This window comes from Ascaphus truei, chromosome 5 (assembly GCF_040206685.1).
Source record: "Ascaphus truei isolate aAscTru1 chromosome 5, aAscTru1.hap1, whole genome shotgun sequence".
Lineage (NCBI taxonomy): Eukaryota > Metazoa > Chordata > Amphibia > Anura > Ascaphidae > Ascaphus > Ascaphus truei.
In genome coordinates, this window is record NC_134487.1 from 106226095 (window position 1) to 106245962 (window position 19868).

At 41.3% G+C, this 19868-nt stretch overlaps 1 protein-coding gene across 5 annotated transcripts in view; it reads left to right on the forward strand.

Annotated features, from left to right (window-relative positions):
* EEA1 (early endosome antigen 1) overlaps positions 1 to 19868 on the forward strand; it is a 110300-nt gene that overhangs the window by 66714 nt on the left and 23718 nt on the right. For all 5 annotated transcript variants that reach the window (XM_075600427.1, XM_075600428.1, XM_075600429.1 and 2 more), the window contains 11 exons: positions 3994 to 4197; positions 9127 to 9327; positions 10077 to 10190; positions 10339 to 10494; positions 11559 to 11698; positions 12765 to 13083; positions 13759 to 13860; positions 14186 to 14380; positions 16073 to 16255; positions 17311 to 17496; positions 19089 to 19220. In XM_075600427.1, coding sequence (XP_075456542.1) covers positions 3994 to 4197; positions 9127 to 9327; positions 10077 to 10190; positions 10339 to 10494; positions 11559 to 11698; positions 12765 to 13083; positions 13759 to 13860; positions 14186 to 14380; positions 16073 to 16255; positions 17311 to 17496; positions 19089 to 19220 — 1932 coding nt within the window. The remainder of the gene's footprint in view (positions 1 to 3993; positions 4198 to 9126; positions 9328 to 10076; positions 10191 to 10338; positions 10495 to 11558; positions 11699 to 12764; positions 13084 to 13758; positions 13861 to 14185; positions 14381 to 16072; positions 16256 to 17310; positions 17497 to 19088; positions 19221 to 19868) is intronic.

Here is a 19868-nt window from a genome sequence, read left to right on the forward strand (position 1 = left end):
GAAATGGCAAGATTTTGCAATAACATTAAGGTTAGGGAAGAGTGAAAGAAGTCAAATATTACACCTAAACAATGTGCCTGGTGAGATGGATGGATAGTTGTTATTTTGTGACGGATGAAAAAGGACATAATACGGTTTGATTTAGATGCGATTTTGAGCCATCATACAGTTGGAGACCTGCGACTATACTGGAGATGTGAGGTTCGGTTTGGCTAGATACAGGTGTGTGTCATCTGCATACAGGTAATACTTGAAGCCAAATAAAGGTCACTAAGGGAGAGTGTGTAGAGAGAGGAGAAAATAGAGAGGTTTGAGAACTGAGACGTGAGGTAAACAAATAGCTAGATCAACAGAAAAAGGAGACCAATTAAATAATACATACACTAAAGGAACTATGAAAAAGGTACAGTAGGAAGAGAGCCAGGAGAAGGCTTTGTCCTGAACATGATATGTGTGGAGGAGAAGTGGGGGGTTAACCGCATGAAAGGCTGCATACAGTTCGTCGAATGAGAAGGGAATAATATACTCGAGATTTAGCAATGTTGAGCTCGTTTGCCATTTTGGCGTGTGCTATTTTAGTAGAGTGAGTAGTGTGAAAAGACTGATTTTGGAGGGGGGCTACGAGAGCATAGGAGCTGAGGACAGAAAGCATACTGGAAGATGCAAGTCATTCCAAAAGTTTAGAGACAAAAGGCAAGCTGGTGGTTACCGGTAGATGGGTTAGTGGGGTAAAAGGTGTTTTTGAGAGTTGGTGTCTCAACAGTATGTTTTTAAAGGAGGAAGAAAGACCCCAGGGGATAATGTGAATGAGTGTAGGGGTAAGAATGGGAGTAAGATGACAGAGGATATTTAAAGAAATGGGATCAAGCTAGTAGAAGAGGAGAAGAGTAATGGAGATAATTCCTCCTTTGTTACAGGAGAGAGACAATTTAGAGTAGGTGATGGTGGCTTAGGGAGAATAGGTGTAGAGGAGGCACAGAGGGGATCATTCATCTGATATTCTTTGAAGTAGCCCGCAAAAGTTTGAGGAGAGATGGATGGCACAGTATGTAGAAGGTTTGGGGAGATAATTAAACAGAGAAAAGGCTTTGTGAGTTAGACCTGTGAGTGTTGATAAGTGTAACGAAATAACTTTGCTTAGCTAGAAATAGTGCTGAATACAGGAGGAATTTGTAGTGGAGGAAATCGGCAAGAATGTGCGATTTCCTCCATAGACACTCGGACATGCCTTTAACACTCCTGCACTTTTTCCTCTGAGTATTAAGTCAGGGTTGAGGGTTAAGACGGCAAGAATACTTTAGAAAAAGGGGAAAATGCTGGTCCAGTCAGCTAGAAAGGCTAGTGTCTTGGGTGGTGACCACATTTTCAGAGTTGGAGAGAGAGGGGGAGTGAGGGGGAGGGGGGGGGAGAGACACAGACACTCTAGAATAGAGACGGAAGATAGGAGGCATGGTGTACGAGAATTTGGTGATAGTCGGGGAGTAAGAAAGGAAAGATGGAGAAGTCCGACAGAACAGTTTTTAGTGTAGACAAGGTTTTAGAAGTTGTCATTATGGGTGCTTGAAGCAGTCCACCGGTGAAGGCCATAGGAGAGGCTATGGGAGAGAAAATGTGAAGTCCTGGAGACAGGTGAGTGATCAATAGGACAGTCTCCTAGGAGGAGGGTTGGAGAGTCAGGAGAGAAATAAAGGCAGTCGGGATTCAAAAACAAAGAGGTAGCAAAAAAAAAAAAGGAGGGCAATGGATGACAGTAATACATAGAGTGGAGAAAAAAAAGACAGCGTGAAACACCTTCCTACTATCTCTGTACGTTCTTCCTACTTACCAATCATGCAGATGAGAACTAAAGGCCACAAATGGAGTGTGCAATCTCTGTAGGGGGGTCAATAGGAGCAAGGAGATTTACAGAGTGAGTGCAAGACGTCATGCACAGGAGTTTGGTAGACAGGAAGCGTGCATTACAGAGGGCTTACAAAAGACAAGACAAGGGCTGAGAAACAAAGTAGATATTTTGGTTTGCAAGATAGAGGTAAACAAGGACAAGAACAAGTAGCCAAATAGAATGTGTTTGGGTTAGGAGAAATATGTCTAGCAGCAAGTAGCAGAAGGAAGCAAGATTCGACCTTGGAGTGTATCTTGCATTGAGGGCCAGGGAAGTGGAAGTAATGACCAGGAACAGAGAAGATAAGAGAATAGTAACGGTGCAATGTATATCGAGTGTGGGTTATAGGGTAGAAGATGGGTGAAAGTAGGGGCGGACTGGCCAGGTGGCAGCGGGTAATTGCCCCACAGGTGAGTCAGATTTGACGAAATTGGACCGGTGTAGAGAGAGAAGCTGTGTGCTGCACTGTACATTCCGGCCACCAGGTGGCTCTGCAGAGCATAGCTGCTCCTGTCCCGGGCTGCCTGCAGTGTGCTGCTGGTAAGTGTGTGTATATGTATAGGATGCATTGATTGTGTATATGCAGTGCGGCTACTGTCTGGGGCCTGTGCACCGAGCCCCGCGGTTACAAAGGCCCTGTGTTCTCCTCCACAGCAATGAAACTGATTGCGGGGGGCGGGGGAGCACTGGGCCTCTGCAGCTCTTTTTCCTTTTCTTGCGGCGCCTCTCGGCATCTCCTCCGGCAGGGTCTCGTCATCATGGCTCCCTGACTTCTAACGGCGCCGTGTTGCCATAACAGGGCGCTGTGACGTCCCGATGTCATGGCAACATGACGCCATTTGACATCGCAAGCCAAGATGCCACCGGAAAAGTTAAGAGCCGAGGCCCCGCACATGTCCGTGCACCGAGCCTCGCTATATATATATATATATAGATATAGATATAGATATAGATATATATTTCTATAGATATAGTGTGCTTTTTGTATGTGTACCGAGCTTTCTCAGTGTGTGTGTGTGTGTGTGTGTGTGCGCTATTGTCTGTATGGTTCGTGTGTGCGTGGTGTCTGTGTATAGAGCGCAGGCCGCCTGATTCTTGGGCCGTTTTTTTTAATGGTAATTTAAGGTATGTTTAACAGAATTGCGTAGAGAGGACTACCACATAAATATGTCAGTGGCTCTCAAATTAAGAGCTAGAAAGGGGATTGGACCTTAATGAATAATTAAATACTTATTTATATATTTTTACCATAATTAAAGGGGGAAAAGTGAAGCTTTGAAAAAGTTGTAGGAATTATAATTTTATTGCAATCCATTCCCCCGTTTTTGTTTTTTTTTATGTTCAGCATTAGCAATTGGCATGCAAAATGTGAATTAAGACCTTCAGTGTCTCTTACAAAATGTGCATGTACATAGCTACAGGGAGTTTCGTGTCATGTGTTTCAAATGACTGGATTGCTAATAAATTGTTGCAAAGAGTCACTTATGGGGCCATGGTACCGCAGACCGTGCGGAGGCGTCTACACACTGAGCCAACAGACTGCCTTAAGGCAGTGTTTGCGTCCATGTGGCGCGCATGCGGGAGGGGGCGCTTTCCGCAATAAATCAGTTCAAACTGATTTCTTGGCACAACAGGCCGGTCACATGAGCGGTTCGCCCAATGAGGGCGAACCAGCTCCGTGACGCCCCTAGGAACGCCCCCCACGGCCCGTCCACCATAGCCAGGGAAAGCACCTGCTTACCTCACAGCCTCCGCGTGAGCGAAGGCACCATGGCCCCAGCCTAAGTGTTTATGTCCAATAATCTTTACCATTACAACTGGCATGATTTGATGTATGGCATATTGACACTCGCTGACCTGTACTTTTGGAGTATAAATTAGCATATGGTTGATGTTGAAAGATGAGTTATAGATAAGACAATTCAGGAAATTGCTAAGTAGAGTGAAGAATCTTTTGAGCTATGAATCTTCTTCTCTGTATATAACCCTGTTCACTTAATGTAACTATGTATTTGTAACCATGTCTTTGCCATCATAACTGTATGCCCAGGACGTTTTATAAATAAATAAGTTCTTTTTTTTGGTTCAGTTTTAGTTTCTGTTTATTTCAGAATGACCTTGAGCAAGTATTGCGTCAGATTGGGGATAAGGACCAAAAGATTCAAAACCTGGAGGCCTTACTAGAGAAGAGCAAAAAAAATATCACTCTGCTGGAAAAGGAGAGGGAAGACTTGTATGCCAAAATTCAGGCAGGTGAAGGAGAGACTGCAGTTCTCAATCAGCTACAGGTGAAAAACCACACTCTGCAAGAACAGGTAACTGTCAGCAAAATCCACAAGAAATTAAAACCATTGAGTGCTTAATACTGTTGATCTATTATAAATAATGTATTTTAATATTGTGCTTTCCATAAAATGTATACCGTAAACAATGAAGCTCAGGTGCACATCCAATACCACACATTCTTTAGTTCATTTCTATATTTTTTTTCTCTTTGTCATAAGTATGGGTCATTTAGTTCAATCTTTTTCCCAAAACTTATGAAGCTGCAACCACATCAATGTAAACCCTTTTAGTAGGTACCTACACTACCAGTTTTATACTGTGTCCTTTTGTATTTCCTCCAGTGCATAGAGAAAAGAGGAAACAAAACAATGATATCGCTAATAGCAGGGGATGCGTGACATGAATGCGGGGTCTAAGGGGTTACAATATATAGTATAGGCTAGTGCAATAAAATAAACTTCAAGGGAATATATATGTATGTATATATATATATATATCTATATATATATATATATCTATATATATATATATATCTTTCAAACCTAGTTTACAAAGGGATAGTGACAATTACATTAGTATGTAGACACATGACAATAAAGAGATTTGCAAAAGAGTAAAGTTGTATGAGTCAGTGGCTGAATGTTTGTAAGTCTTGTCCTTTTCAGTCATGATTACTACACTCCATTGTAGATTGTAGAGCTAACTTGGCATTATTGATTTAAAAAAAACCAAAGGATTTAAGTTCAAACGAATTCTATGAAATTGTTGATTATATATATATATACTAGCTGAGAGACCCGGCGTTGCCCGGGAGTCACACTGTCCGTCCCCCCCCCCCCACACACACACTGTCCCCCCTCCCCCACACACTGTCCCCCCCCCCACACACACACTGTCCCCCCTCCCCCACACACTGTACCCCCTCCCCCACACACACACTGTCCCCCCCCTCCCCCACACACACACTGTCCCCCCCTCCCCCACACACACACTGTCCCCCCCTCCCCCACACACACACTGTCCCTCCCCCCACACACACTGTCCCCCCCTCCCCCACACACACATCCACACACACACTGTCCCTCCCCCCACACACACTGTCCCCCCCTCCCCCACACACACACTGTCCCTCCCCTCTCCCCACGCACACACAAAGCCCCCTCACCTCTGCCAGGACTCACAGCACCGCTCCTCTCTCCCGCGCTCCTCCGATTGTCGCGCGCCTGGCCCTTCTCTGCTCTCCCTCCTCCCGTCCGGGGAGCGCTGCGCACGCTCCCCCTCTCTGCAGAGCCGCCGGGAAACGCAGGGAATGTGCAGGGCCTGTCCGTGTGACGGCCACCGGGAGGGGGGAAGGTGCAGGGCCTGTGAGCGCTGCGCACGCGCCCCCTCTCTGCAGAGCCGCCGGGAAACGCAGGGAAGGTGCAGGGCCTGTCCGTGTGACGGGAGTGACGGCCACCGGGAGGGGGGAAGGTGCAGGGCCTGTGAGCGCTGCGCACGCGCCCCCTCTCTGCAGAGCCGCCGGGAAACGCAGGGAAGGTGCAGGGCCTGTCCGTGTGACGGGAGTGACGGCTACCGGGAGGGGGGAAGGTGCAGGGCCTGTGAGCGCTGCGCACATGCCCCCTCTCTGCACCTGTGAGCGCGAGCCGGCGGGAAACGCAGGGAAGGTGCAGGGCCTGTCCGTGTGACGGGAGTGACGGCCACCGGGAGGGGGAAGGTGCGGGGCCTGTAGTGACGGCCACCGGGAGGGGGGAAGGTGAGCTGCGGTCCGGGTGACGGGGGAGAGTGACGGCCACCGGGAGTGGGGAAGGTGAGCTGCAAGGGGGCCTGAAGCAGTGGTGTGAGTGTGTGCGGCCAATGAGAGGTGTGCGGGGGCGGGCCAAGGGGGCCTGAAGCAGTGGTGTGAGTGTGTGAGGCCAATGAGAGGTGTGCGGGTCCGGGCGGTGAGTGTGTGAGGCCAATGAGAGGTGTGCGGGGGCGGGCGGGCCAAGGGACCAATGAGATTGCCGCTAGGGACAGGGAACACAGTACAGACAGAGAAACATACAATGCTTTCAGAAATATATAGTAAGATATAGATATATATATATATATATATAACCTGTATCGATATATACTGTATCGATATATACTGTATAGATATACACATACGCATGCAGCATAAAATGGAGACTGATGACTAACGCTGTGAAGTGGATATTGACCAATATGTTGTTTATTTAGAGATCCATGGTCCCTTACATATTGCTGTGCTTTGCCCTGTCCTGTAACTGTATAATACACACACAGGCAGAACTAGAATGAGGTGACCAGATGCAGCCTGTTTAGGGGATGCAGAATGGACAGAGCTCTAGTTATCGCAGACAGGCCCCCCAACATGTGGGAGAGAGGGCACATCTGTTCCGGGCCTGGCGGCAAAGGGGGGCTTGCCCCGGCGCTATGATCTTGGAAGTCGAGCCTAACTTTCGTTATCGGCCGCTTGGTTGGGCCCCCCTCTGCCGCCAGAACAGGCCTCCTGCTCCACAGGTAGGTTTGGAGGGAGGAGGCAGAGGGGAGGAGAGAGGCTCTATAAATTGGGCGGATGAGGGAGATGCGCAGTTGGTGGAACTTGCCCCAGATGCAAAAATACCTAGTTCCACCTCCTGAATACACCTATGGTTTATATGTACAAAATTATAAATACATTAAACACTAAGAAAATGACGAGGAAATGTGGATATGACACTGATGTCCATCAAGAAGAGGTTGTGAGGATTACAGGAATGATTAGTGACCTTAGATTACACTGTACGTAAGAACTCATTTTGGTGTTTTTTACTTTCCAACTTAAAGTTTACTTGTGTTTTTATGGTATGGATCTAAATCACTGTTTGAAAAATTCATGTGTACATTACTGATGAGGATAAATTCATTGGATGACTTTCTAAACAGTCGTTGATGTGTCCATAATTGACAATTAAATATGTCCTCTAATATTTTCTACTGTCTTCAGAATGAATTATTTAAATCTTAACATATTAAATTGCGAACACTTTTACAAGTAGTTAATAGTACATACGTAGTAAGATGCACATTAAAGCAGCAATACAGCTTAACTTTAAAAAAATATATATATATATATATATATACACGTTTTAAGTTATCAAAGTAGAAAAGAATGGTGGAGCACTGCTGGAAAAAATAAAGGGCTGGAGGCTAATGGCAAGTTAAAAATGCTTTAATCTATTGCATGAGTAGACCGGGCTACAAACAAGAGGGGTTCTCTAACGCGTTTCGCGCTGTCAAAGCGCTTTGTCAAAAAGTAACCTTTGTGTGTGTGAGTGACTCATTTATAGATGCAGGAATGCGGAAGTATGTTCGCGCCAAAAGAACAACCCCCGATCACGTGGTCGGGTGTAATTACGGGTGCCTTCAAGGTTAAAGCAACCTCCCCATTAACGTGCATGAATAAAGAGAACAATAATAGTAAAAAACCCAAATAACCACCCCTTTGCTGAGTCTCTACCTCATCAGCTGCTTCCCTGTCACCCCGAGCCTCCTTCCAAAAACCAAGATGGCGATCGGAACTAAAACTACGGAGGCCCTAGATGGACAAAAAAAGCACACTGTGTAAAGCAGAGACTTCAAAGCAAGGAAAACTTTATCATTTTTAAAATATGTTGATTTTAAAAATGATAAAGTTTTCCTTGCTTTGAAGTCTCTGCTTTGCACAGTGTGCTTTTTTGTCCATTTTGGGCCTCTGTAGTTTTAGTTCCGATCGCCATCTTGGTTTTTGCAAGGAGGCTCGGGGTGACAGGGAAGCAGCTGATGAGGTAGAGACTCAGCAAAGGGGTGGTTATTTGTTTTTTTTACTATTATTGTTCTCTTTATTCATGCACGTTAATGGGGAGGTTGCTTTAACCTTGAAGGCACCCGTAATTACACCCGACCACGTGATCAGGGGTTGTTCGTTTGGCGCGAACATACTTCCGCATTCCTGCATCTATAAATGAGTCACTCACACACACAAAGGTTACTTTTTGACAAAGCGCTTTGACAGCGCGAAACGCGTTAGAGAACCCCTCTTGTTTGTAGCCCGGTCTACTCATGCAATAGATTAAAGCATTTTTAACTTGCCATTAGCCTCCAGCCCTTTATTTTTTCCAGCAGTGCTCCACCATTCTTTTCTACTTGGATTTACCTATACCGGAAGGAGGCACGCTGCATCTATCCAGGAATGATGATTCGTGAGTTTATTGAATATGTTTCTATTGCAGTTTATATTGTATATGGCTATATACTTGCTCATGCCTAGGGATTGAGGTGTGCTGTCCCATTAGTGGGTGTGGGGTGTGCTGTCTTCATTGAGTGCCCATTTCACACACTCACTGTGGTGCTTCTATACCATTATACTGATATCCCACACTATGACTATCAAGTGAGCATTTAAGCCTTTTACTGCACATGTATTCTCTTGAAGTTAAACTCTCTCCTGGACTCCAATGCTATATTGCACAATATCACTCAGACATTAGTAGCACCTATCGGGGATTCATTTCCCATATCTACTGTACGTTTTAAGTTATGGTGGGTGAAAAAGGCAACAAGAAACCTCCACTGTTGGCATATAGCAAATAAAAAGATCACTTGTGAGCACATTCACAGGTCTTAGGCAGGTCTGCAACCCTGCCTTTTACCATTATCCCCAGCATACAGTGCTTCCACTGCAGCAAGGGATTCTGGGAAATGACATGCAAATGAGCACACATTTTTTTATATAAATATATAATTTTTTTTATTGCAGAAAAAATGGCAAGTGCCACATGAATTTAGGTATTGGATACAAAATACAATTTATTTGTGGAAAAGAATATGCAGACCTTGCAACAGAAACTATATTTCCAAAAGGGAGTTACGAAACATGATACAAATCTTATATGTTACCTAGCTTTACAATGGAATAATATTTTTATGTTTGGCAGTTAACCCAACTCACAGAAAAGTTAAAAAACCAGTCGGAAAGCCACAAACAAGCCCAGGAGAACTTGCACGAGCAAGTACAGGAGCAGAAGGCACAACTCAGAGCATCTCAAGACCGTGTCCTCTCGCTGGAGGCCACCATGGGTGAACTCAATAGCCAGCTGAATGAAAGCAAAGAGAAAACGGCTCAGCTGGATTTACAGGTAATGACCCTTATCGCAGATCTAACGGTACGGTAATGATTTGCTTACAGAGCAGAGGTCAAGGGTGAATATGTTAGGAGATGCAAAGTATAGTTAATGGCTCTGGCCTAACGGAGGAAAGAATGTTGCGGCAATTTCAATTGTGTAGTGACCATGAGGAGTTGTACAAGTCAACACAAAATTGTTTTTGACCAGATGGATGAAGGCAGTTTGTATTAGATAGTGATTGAAATCCCAGATTTTTTTTCTATCATCAGTAGCTCAAGTTACACCAATAACCTTGTACACATTAGAAATCATTTAGTCTGAGATTCATCAGCCACACCTCAACCTGTTTCTGAGTAACAGACATGGTGGTAAACTTCATGAACAAAGCGTCTGCAATTTTACCACCAGATGAAGCAGACGAGACATGAAAAATGTAGTGACGTAGTCTCCTGTTACTGTACGCATGGATCCAGTGCTATATTGTACTCTGTAATACTGGGGAAAATAATATCTACGTTTATTCAACCCATGTTTACTATAAGTAATGTATGGAAGACTACGTTTAATTAGGCTGATTTAATTCTGGGCTGTTTCCTTAGAGTTCCTTCCATGATAAAAGAGGAACATCTGAAATGTATAGTTCTTGCAGTGTGGTTATGCTGCTGTATAACTATAATAATAAGTATATAGAACTTTCTTATGCAATATTGTAAAATGTTTATATACTATGTGCTCTCAATCTTCTCTTTATCCAATATCAGATAAAAGCAAAGACTGAGTTATTGTTATCAGCAGAAGCTGCAAAGACCGCACAGAGAGTAGATCTTCAGAATCATTTGGATACATCCCAGCATGCACTGCAAGACAAGCAACAGGTAATAAAAACCTCTTTGCTTACAGGAGCAAGTCAGTGTAACTTATGGCTCCTCCGGCAGAGAATAGCATGTTTCGTGTTCGTTTGGAAGTTTATAATGTCCTGACACCAGAATTATCTATTCAGTACGATTTCTTTCTTTCAAACAGGAATTAAATAAAGTCAACACGCAGCTTGAACAAATGACAACAAAGTTACAAGAGAAACGGGAATACTGCACTCAGCTGGAGTCGAATCTTAAAGAGTTCAAAGAGAAACATCTCAATCTAGAACAAAACTCTGAAGCATTAGAAGGGCAACTTAAGGTTTGTTGTAACATGACACGTGTATCCCAGACCACTGCATTGGTCATGTTGTGAATAAGTAATGATCAAGATTCTTATAAGAACTGTAAAATGTAGAGTTTTTCTTGGTTTGTCTCTGCCATTATTTGGAACGCATATACAATAGCTATTGAGACGAGGCCATGTGTTCCAAACCAGCTCCATGAAGTTGTCCATCTGCAGGAATGTTTTTCACCTTCAAGGCTCTGTACCCCAAAGGAACTGTTTGTGTTTGATAAAGAACACTACTCAGACTCCCGGTAGTGTCATTTTATTTAAATATTTAAAATCAGAAAGAATTGCACTTTTGTTTAGCTTAAAAATGAAGTGAGCATTGCTAAATCTATTTGATCAAATATAGTCCAGTTTGATTCCAAATTTCCGATGAACTCTGCAGTCCTTCTGTATAGATAAAGACTACCAATACTGTATGTGAAAGCGAATCTGCAACACCTTTGCTTCACTATTTTTACTTCAATAGACAGTTGGAAAAGACGTAAATTCAAATATTTCCAGATTTATTATGAAGGGCATCTCACCTGGACCCTGTCCAGATGCTCTGCAAAATCTGTAAAGATTTCATCTACTTCTTTTCCAAGCATTGATTAAAGCAAAAATAGCTCAATACAGGTGTTGCAGCTTCTCTTTCACGTATTGGATGTGATTGCCAAGTTTGGAGCCATCTTGCTAGTTGATGACTATGCACCCTTGATTTTTGGTGTTGTATCATTGTGAAGTTCTACACTTGCCCCTGTTTATTTTTATTTTTTAAATAAACACCACAGCACCATTATCTACAGTTTGCATCTCATTTCTCTTTAGTCGTCCGCAGGAGCGCATTTGTCCTGCACTATGTCAATTTCATTATTTTAGATCATATTAAAGGGGATCTCTTGACTAGATATTGGTGGAAGTGGCATGTGGCTAACGTGATGCTTTTACTATTTCTTCTGCTGTTTTTAGGCTGTGAGTAACATTGCATTATCTTTGACATGCCCTTAACAAAACCAGAAATCAGATAAAAAATGTTTTTAACCTTTCCACAGAAACTCGAAGCAGACGTGGTCAGTGTGAAAACAAGCCGAGAGCAAACTGTGCAGGAGTTGCAGCAGCAGAAGCAGCAGGGTTCTCAGCTGGAACTGAGTGTCACAGAACTGAGCAAACAGTTAGAGGATGAGAGAGGAATGTAAGTCACTTGTCGTTTGTACTCTTACCTGATGACCTGAATTGTTAGCAGTCACTTTCTACCTCTTTTGGGCACCGCAGTCATACTTGGATAAATAGATGGGTATCTTATAGATGTATGAATACACACAGATAAAAATATCTTCTAATTCAGGTTGATACTTCCGGTATCACAACAAATATTGCAGTTTTGAAATGTACGGTTAGGACATAAATGCACACAACTTTTCTGGGATTATTCTTGTGATATGTTTAATAACTGTTGGTCCCAATTTCTTTAATCCAGTTTTCAGTATCTTTGTGACATTTTATTTTTCCTATGGAATAAAAAGGTCACCAAAAATTTCCACAGGAAGTGCAAAATAAAATAACTCCTAGGCCCAGAGTTTCATTACCTTGGGGGCTCATAACGTCGTCTTTTCAAAATCTGTAATGAACATGTTATGTTCCAGGAGGTTAAAGCGAGTCCACAAAGCTAAATATATGAAAAAAACATCATCTCATTCGCATAGGATTAATGCCATGTTATGTTAGCACTGCCTTGCGTTCGCTTCAAATAACAGAGACGGAGACCTATTTTACTAGAGTCCCAAGTTATATATAGCTCAACCCCGTTATAACGCGAATCCGCTTATAACGCAATGCAAGTGTGGCTCACAATTTTCACATTTATGAATACTTTACAACAAGATTATTGGTATCTTAAATACTTTATTGTACAATGCATACAATTGTACATTATTTCTAGCGTGATCCGCTTATAGCACGATGTGATTCTTTGGACCCCAAGCACAGCGTTATAAGGGGGTTGAGATGTATCTATATATACATATATATCAAAAGAAGCGCAAGCTCCATAGCATAATACTGTATAAAAAAAAGTTAAAATTTAATGTTAAAATGGGTAGTACAGGATCTAGTAGACGTGCACTTAAAAAATACAAAATATATATATATTTTCCCCAAACACACCTTTTAGACAAAACTGGGAGAGTCACCTGTGCATGAGGTGAAGTTACTGAAACCTGATGATTACAATATCGTCCTAATGTGTTGTGTCTACACAGAGTGTCCAGTTCAAAGCTGGAGCTACAGAAAAAATCTGATGCTCTTCAACAGTCAAAAGAGATGATTTCAAAGCAAGCGCAAGAGATGAACAGCCTCAAGGAAAGGCTGGAGAAATTAAAGCAAGATGTGGAGAAAATGAAAGCACAAATGCACGAGGCTGTGGGGAATGTGGAGACAGTGAAGCTGGAGAGAGACTCTTTAAATAAAGAACTTGCTGATACCAGAGACAAGTTATCAAAAAGCAGTGCGTCTCTAAAAGAGTCACAAAATGAACTGGACAAGGAAAAACAGAAAGGACAACAACTGATGCAGGGGATGGTGAGTTTGATATTCACCATCTCTATTTTTAATGGCATGCTTGCAGTACAGAAATACATATTCTAGCGGACTTGTTGAACACTGAAACAAATCCCCAAATAAGTATATTATTTTCTGATGTTTCAATAGGGCTGTCACACCTGCGGGCTCAAACGATGCACTATACCAGATAGGCGACAGTGAATTTAGATGGTGACAATCGTAAGATGTCTGTTAGGTTACATATCTCCATTCCAGGGGTTTTCAGAACAGATTAAGCCAGTACTGCTGACCTAGTTATAGCAGAATATAACCGTTTCAGACTCTCAAGTGGAATTGAATGCTGCCACAGTATAAATGACAACCTACGCCATGGCAGCCAGTGACACAACCTCTGTACGGTACATGATTAAGCGCCTTGTCATTCTCAGTGTGAAGTTTAAACAAATGAATGTAAAACAAGGGTTAACTTGGAGATCTCACAGGCTACTCATGCACAAAATAGGTTAAGATTTGCAAAACGTGTGCAAATTATTGTCACCGCTACTTTACGTCCTGGTCTTGCTATAGCTGTTTCCGTGTAACCTCAAACTTGATCAGTATTCGAGGCTTTGTTGACCATACCACACGATGTGCAGGGGGAGAATGTGGGTCAAAAAAAATATCAACCGAGCTTCTCCCAATTGTTCCATGTAGGGGAAATCACACGAAGAAGTAAAGCGTCAACTCCAAACACATGCAGACTCTGCAGCTAAGGAAGTGAAGGAACTTAAAACCTTGCTGGAGAAAAAAGAAGGGGTAACGATATTTTATTTTGGGGCTTTAATACAATGCAATACAATTTATTTGTTGACGTGCACCTCTGATCTTGAAATATGAAGGTAATTTAAACAAACAACTGTATACTTGAATATTTAGCTATGAAAATAGTTTATCGTTGGCATTGGGAAGAAGGCAAAGAGTTGTGCTGCACAGAAGCAAGATTTTCATGGTTCCATCCTATATTCTTACTGTAATTGTATTATTTTATATATTTTTGTCTTGGCCATCTTCATTGTATTAGTTAACATTTGTAATAATATGGCTTAATAAGCATGTTCCTTCTTGTCTTCCCAATAACAAGGATTTAACCCAGTTGAAGTCAGAGCTGGATAAAGTACAGAATTATGTTGTAAAGATGCAAAGTGCCATCAAAGAGAAGGAAACAAGTGAAAAGGAGCTTCAGGCAGCGCTGAAGAAGACGCAAGATTCTGCTGATCAAGATAAAAAAGTCCATAAAACAGAGTTCGAAGCAATGAAATCTAAATTGGCACAGAAGGTAACGCAAAAGTGTCTCTTGATATTCTGAGTACTGTTATATTACTGCATGTTTTCATATCTGGTATGAGAATAACCAGACATTAAAAAAGTTATGGTGGGTAAAAAAAAGTTGACAAAAACCCTACTGTGTACAGTAAATGAAAAAATAACTTGTGGTGCATTTGCATGTCTCAGGTCTGCAACCCTGTATTTTCCCATTATCACTTAGCAAACAGTGCTTCCACTGCAGCCAGGGATTCTGGGTAATGACATGCAAATGAGCACAGTGAGCCACTTTACTGATCATCCATTTTAACATGGAACCCTGTATACTTATGCCTGCCGCATTACACCGGTTTTCATATCTGACATGTTAATTCTTGCCTTTACCTGCTGAAAACCTCAGGCACACTAGCTGAAAAGAACTTGCTAAGACTATTCAGGCAATAAGTTTGGAGAATAACAATAATCCCTATGGTGTGCAATGTTTTAAAGGAAAAATCCATGCAATATTGTACATGTGTGTTTTTATTTTATATAAATCAGTTCTGTAGTATTAGATGCTAAAAAAATAAATCAACTCTTTATTTATTTTTATTTTTTTAATGAGCGTCCTTACATTTTTGTAACAGGTTTTAACACACTTCCCCAGCAGTGTAAGATCTTTGTAACACGTTCCTGTTTGTTGACAATATCCCCAGCAGTTTGAGCTGCAAACTAGAACAATGGATGATGTTACCGTTATATAAGAACACATTATAGCTGCAGAGTTAGTCTGACTGAAGGATTGATTGAAACTGAAAGGCAGCCATTTAGTGAACCCTGGGAAACAGGATTTTTCCGATCGTTCATGGGAGAAAAAAATCGATCGACAGCTTAGGTAATTGGTTTTCAATAACGCTAATCCAAGGCAGCATATATTAAAACATTTTTTTTTTGTTTTTTAAGTGCTGCTTGGATTGCCTCTAACTCTGAAATTAACAGCCTTTGCTGTGGTTTGTACTGTTCTCTCCACCTGAATGAGGAGAACTATTACTCCCAGCAGGTTTTCTTTTCGCGATTTGCTGATGCAGTTAAAAAATAAATATGCTAGAAATAAAAAATGAAAACTAGAACATCTTTAATTTTCCCTATGGCACTAATTTATTGTCTGGTGGTATATAAAGTGCGCGCGCGCGCGTGTGTGTGTTAATTAAAGCAATATTTATTATTGATGTGTGCCCTTTTGTCCCATGTTTTATAACATCCGTCTTGTATATTGTTTTTTTATGGCTTTTTTACATTTATTTTTTATTATATAAGTATGAAGAGGTTTTGAAATACAGTGGACTAGTTATAATGCTTCATGTACATAAAAAAGTGTGTGATATGTACATTTTGTAAACTTTAGGCTTTTTTCAGCATTATTGTTGCATACATTATGACTGAGATTAATTGAAAGTAACTTACTGTATTTGCAAAAATAAATAACATCTCTGCCTATGATCTTACATAGTTGTCCTATTGTAAACAGTTTTGCTATGAATATATGTATGTAAAATTACCCTCATTAGATCAGTGCTGTCACCCAAACATATGATTAGTACATTTTATTGACCATTTAGGCATTCAAATTCAAAGTAATGATATTCATTGTGTAGGGTTTTCATGCAAACATGCATAGCATGGAATTTCCTTTGTAAAGTATTAAATAATTCTGTGTGTTTTACAGGCAGAACTAGAGGGCAAATTACAGCAGCAGGTAACGTCATTAAGTAGTGATCTGGCATCTGAGAAAGGAAAGCTGTCTGACCTGCAGAAAGCCAATGAAATCATTCAGGAAAAATGTAATCTTCTTCAGTCAGATATGTATGGGAAGGAGTCAGAGGTGTCTGCAACCCGGGAGGATCTTAAAGTAAGATTGAGAGAGGATTTGTTTTTCATTAAATAACACGTGGAAAATTGAGTTGTCTGATACAAAATAGTGACTGGTGGATCCAGGCCACGGACAAATTAACACAGGTGTGTTTTAGTAGCACAACTTGGTTACTAGCACAACTTTGTTAGCATAACTTTATTAGTATTTATTAGTGTTTTATTATGCACAACTTCACACCTGGAAAGTAGTTTCAAGTATCCGTATGCTTTGGCAAAGACATAGAAGCAACAATAATGAAACCTATGCATGTACTGTACAACTTTTATAGGTCCCCCAGACCTGATTTATTTGTCCCGTTGTTGTTTTTCACATAGAGGCTAAGCCGTAGATAAGGATTCTGGGTAATGACATGCATTAGTATACTGAATGTGGCAATTTTAGCTTCTTATTCCTTTTAAATATGGGCTCCTTAGAGCTTTTGCTGTATTTAACAGGTCGTACAATAGCCTGAGGTCATGTAAAAAAAAAAAAAGAAGACAATCCAGGGTTAAAAACAAAACAAAATATGCCTGGGCTTAAGGTTTCCCAGTGACCTGGAGCATTGACATCACCATGTCTCGCACTCTTGCCAATCTCCTACTACATAGCTCTTCAACAAGTTTTCCAAAGGGGCTGGATCACAAAAGATTTAGGAGCAGACGGGTCACAAGCTTATTCTAAAATGGTTATCAGCACCATTGTTTTCAGCAAACCAGTAAATAGGGTGCATGGCGCTTGTGATAGGGACATTTAGATTTATTCATTAGCTTGACAGCGATGGCTGATGACCTTGCCAGTGGATGTATTTTCCTGCTGTGAACATGAAACAAGCAAGTAAAAGACTCTGGATGGGCGAGAGGATAAGAATATTGTGTTTTTGGTTTTTTTTAGCAAGATTCTTGTATTTCTAGGGAGTGCAGTATCCTAGTGAGGAAAGGGACATGCATCATGTTTTACACCTGCTTTTGTTTTATAAAATAATTAATTACTATACTATATTTTGGGGGGAAATGCCAAATAGTTTAACAGTGAAAGCATTTTTTTGTTATCAGACGATAGAGGAAAAGCTTGTCCTAGCCCAGGAAGAGCTGAAATCTAATAGGAATGAAATGAATGCCCAAAATAAATTGATCAAAGAAATGACTGCTCTGAAGGCCACCATGGAACAGGACATCTCAAAGAAAACTCAACTGCTGAAGGAACATGATAAAACACTGCAGGGACTGCAAGAGCAGAAGGTATTTGTTTCAGTGTATTATTATCTGGATATTTGTAATTAAACCCAGCAATGCTACTTATGCATTTTGCTGATTGGTGCAGAGAGCCATGTATCGGCCGCTCTGAGGACAATACATGCGTATGCCGTGTTCTTCACCAACACCACCTTCTACTTTTCTACCCCGGATATTCCTAAAATCTCTGCAATTCCCAGCTCAGATTGGCAGGCTTGCATTCTGAATTCCACCATTCATTTTTAGGGACAAGCAACAGTGAAATTAAAGGGAAATGAGATGTTGATCTTCCAAAGGGAACAGTACACGTAAAGGGGTGATTTGCCACAGGGTTTTGGATCTTAGAGTGAGACATGGGAAGATAGGGATTTAACAAGAGTCACAAGAAGCCTGACCTTGGAGGCACAGCCCTTCATTATTTAACAGTTTGATTAAAAACATATGTTTTTTCATTCTGTCTCCATAAAAAAAATGTTTCTTCAAAGTAATGTAAGTTAGGAGAAGATTAAAAGAGCTACTTAAATTCCCATCACAGCTACCTGAAAAGATTTTCCATGCTCCCCATTATGGTGTGAAGCCTTCTCTTTGATGTCCACTTAATAAGTTCAGATGTAAAAGCCTTGAAAGCACAATAACATATATCACACAATACACAAAGCATATAGAATTTTGTAGGTGCTAGTTGAGGCGATAATGCGGAAGGTTTACAGATGTGCAATGATCAGGGATGCAAACATTTGCAAGGAGAATAAATGAAAGATTTCAGAAAGTACTGTATGTAGAAAAGAGAATGTTAAAGCAATTTATGCAATATCCATAATCGAAACAGACACAAGTTAACCTTTAGACTTCGCTTATGATGTACCTACTATGTCACGGGCCCTAGCACGACAGAGGCCCTCTTGAAGAAGCTGGTAAGTCATGGCAAAAAAGATTAATTTTCATGGGGATGATCGGGCCAACTTGCCTGCCGGATTGAAATGGAAGGGGAGCCCCTCCATTTCTGTTTACATTAGCAGTGGGGTGGCTCCTAGGCAATTACATGACTGAAAATACTGGAGGTCTAGTGGGACTGCAAAAAAGCTTAATAATATACTTTGTCCTGGAAATCAAACATTGTTATCTATTGGTTGCATCATTGGGTATTTTATGTTTTAAAATGGGTCCTGAAACCCTTAATCTAGTTAATATTTGTTAAAGGATCTTTAGAAACCGTAAATCTGTATTTCACCTGCTCTATTTCCAGGTCTTAATAACGCATTTCCTTCTGAGACTGAGCGAACAAATATAGCAATAAAAATGGTTATGATTTCCTAAGAAGGTCTGGGAAAGCATCTCAAACAACCCATGTAACCGTGAGAACACGCTGCCATTCTGTGCTAACCCTCAAACACTGCTGCTAACTTTTGTTCAGTCTCCTCAAATTTATATCTTTATATTAACACTCAACCTATTCTGAACATGCAAATTACATTTCTGCACCAGAACACCCCCCCCCCCCCCCTCCCTATACTTCTGCTGCTTGGGTATGTATCATTGTGCATTCGCTATTTTGCTTGTTTTGTTTTCATTTTCTCTTGGTTTGTTGTGCTTCTCAGGCCTTGACTGGAAAGGAATTGAGTGATGAAAAATTGAAAGCAAGTACTGTAAATGCACTGAAAGAGAAGCTTGAGGGAGAATTAGCCAAGAAGAGTGAGGAACTGAAAAACTTCAAAGATGAACACCAAAAGGTTGTTGAATATGTGTTGTATGTCTAGCTCACAAACAGAGTATGATACTAGAACACACTTCTAAACAAAAACAACTTGTGAAGTTAGAGTAATCCTAGCCGGTAATTTTTTTTTAAGTGAAACTTATTGTTTGCGAACAGGGTTTTCGTGGGAAAAAAATCCTTGTGTTGTAACAAAAAAACTGTAACGCGAGTGACGTCACGGTAGAAATAGACGCGTGTTGCCGTCGTGCTTGCACAAGCACACAAAAGCACTGTCTGGTCTCGGCCTTTGGCGCGCAGAGACCTCCTGTGCTCGGGGCGCGCATGCGCAGAGGTCTCTAGCGCTCGGGCACTGGTGCACCAGCAGCAGGACACGGACTGACTGACACACATAAGGAATTCACAGTTATTATAAATATAGAAGTGCAAATAGCTAAAACACATGTTCTAAGTCAAACTTCTGTGCGTTTTGGCACTGAAATTGTGTTTTGATTTTTAATTAAAAACAGCACCATCACAAATACAAATTTCTGTGACAAAACACAAAGAAGTTTCACTTAAAATGCGCGTGCTCGGCACACGCACCATTTTTTATATAGCTGTAACCGCTCTACTTTTAGCTCTCAGACTTACAACTATCGCTGAGGCTGGGACCCGAGTCCTTTGT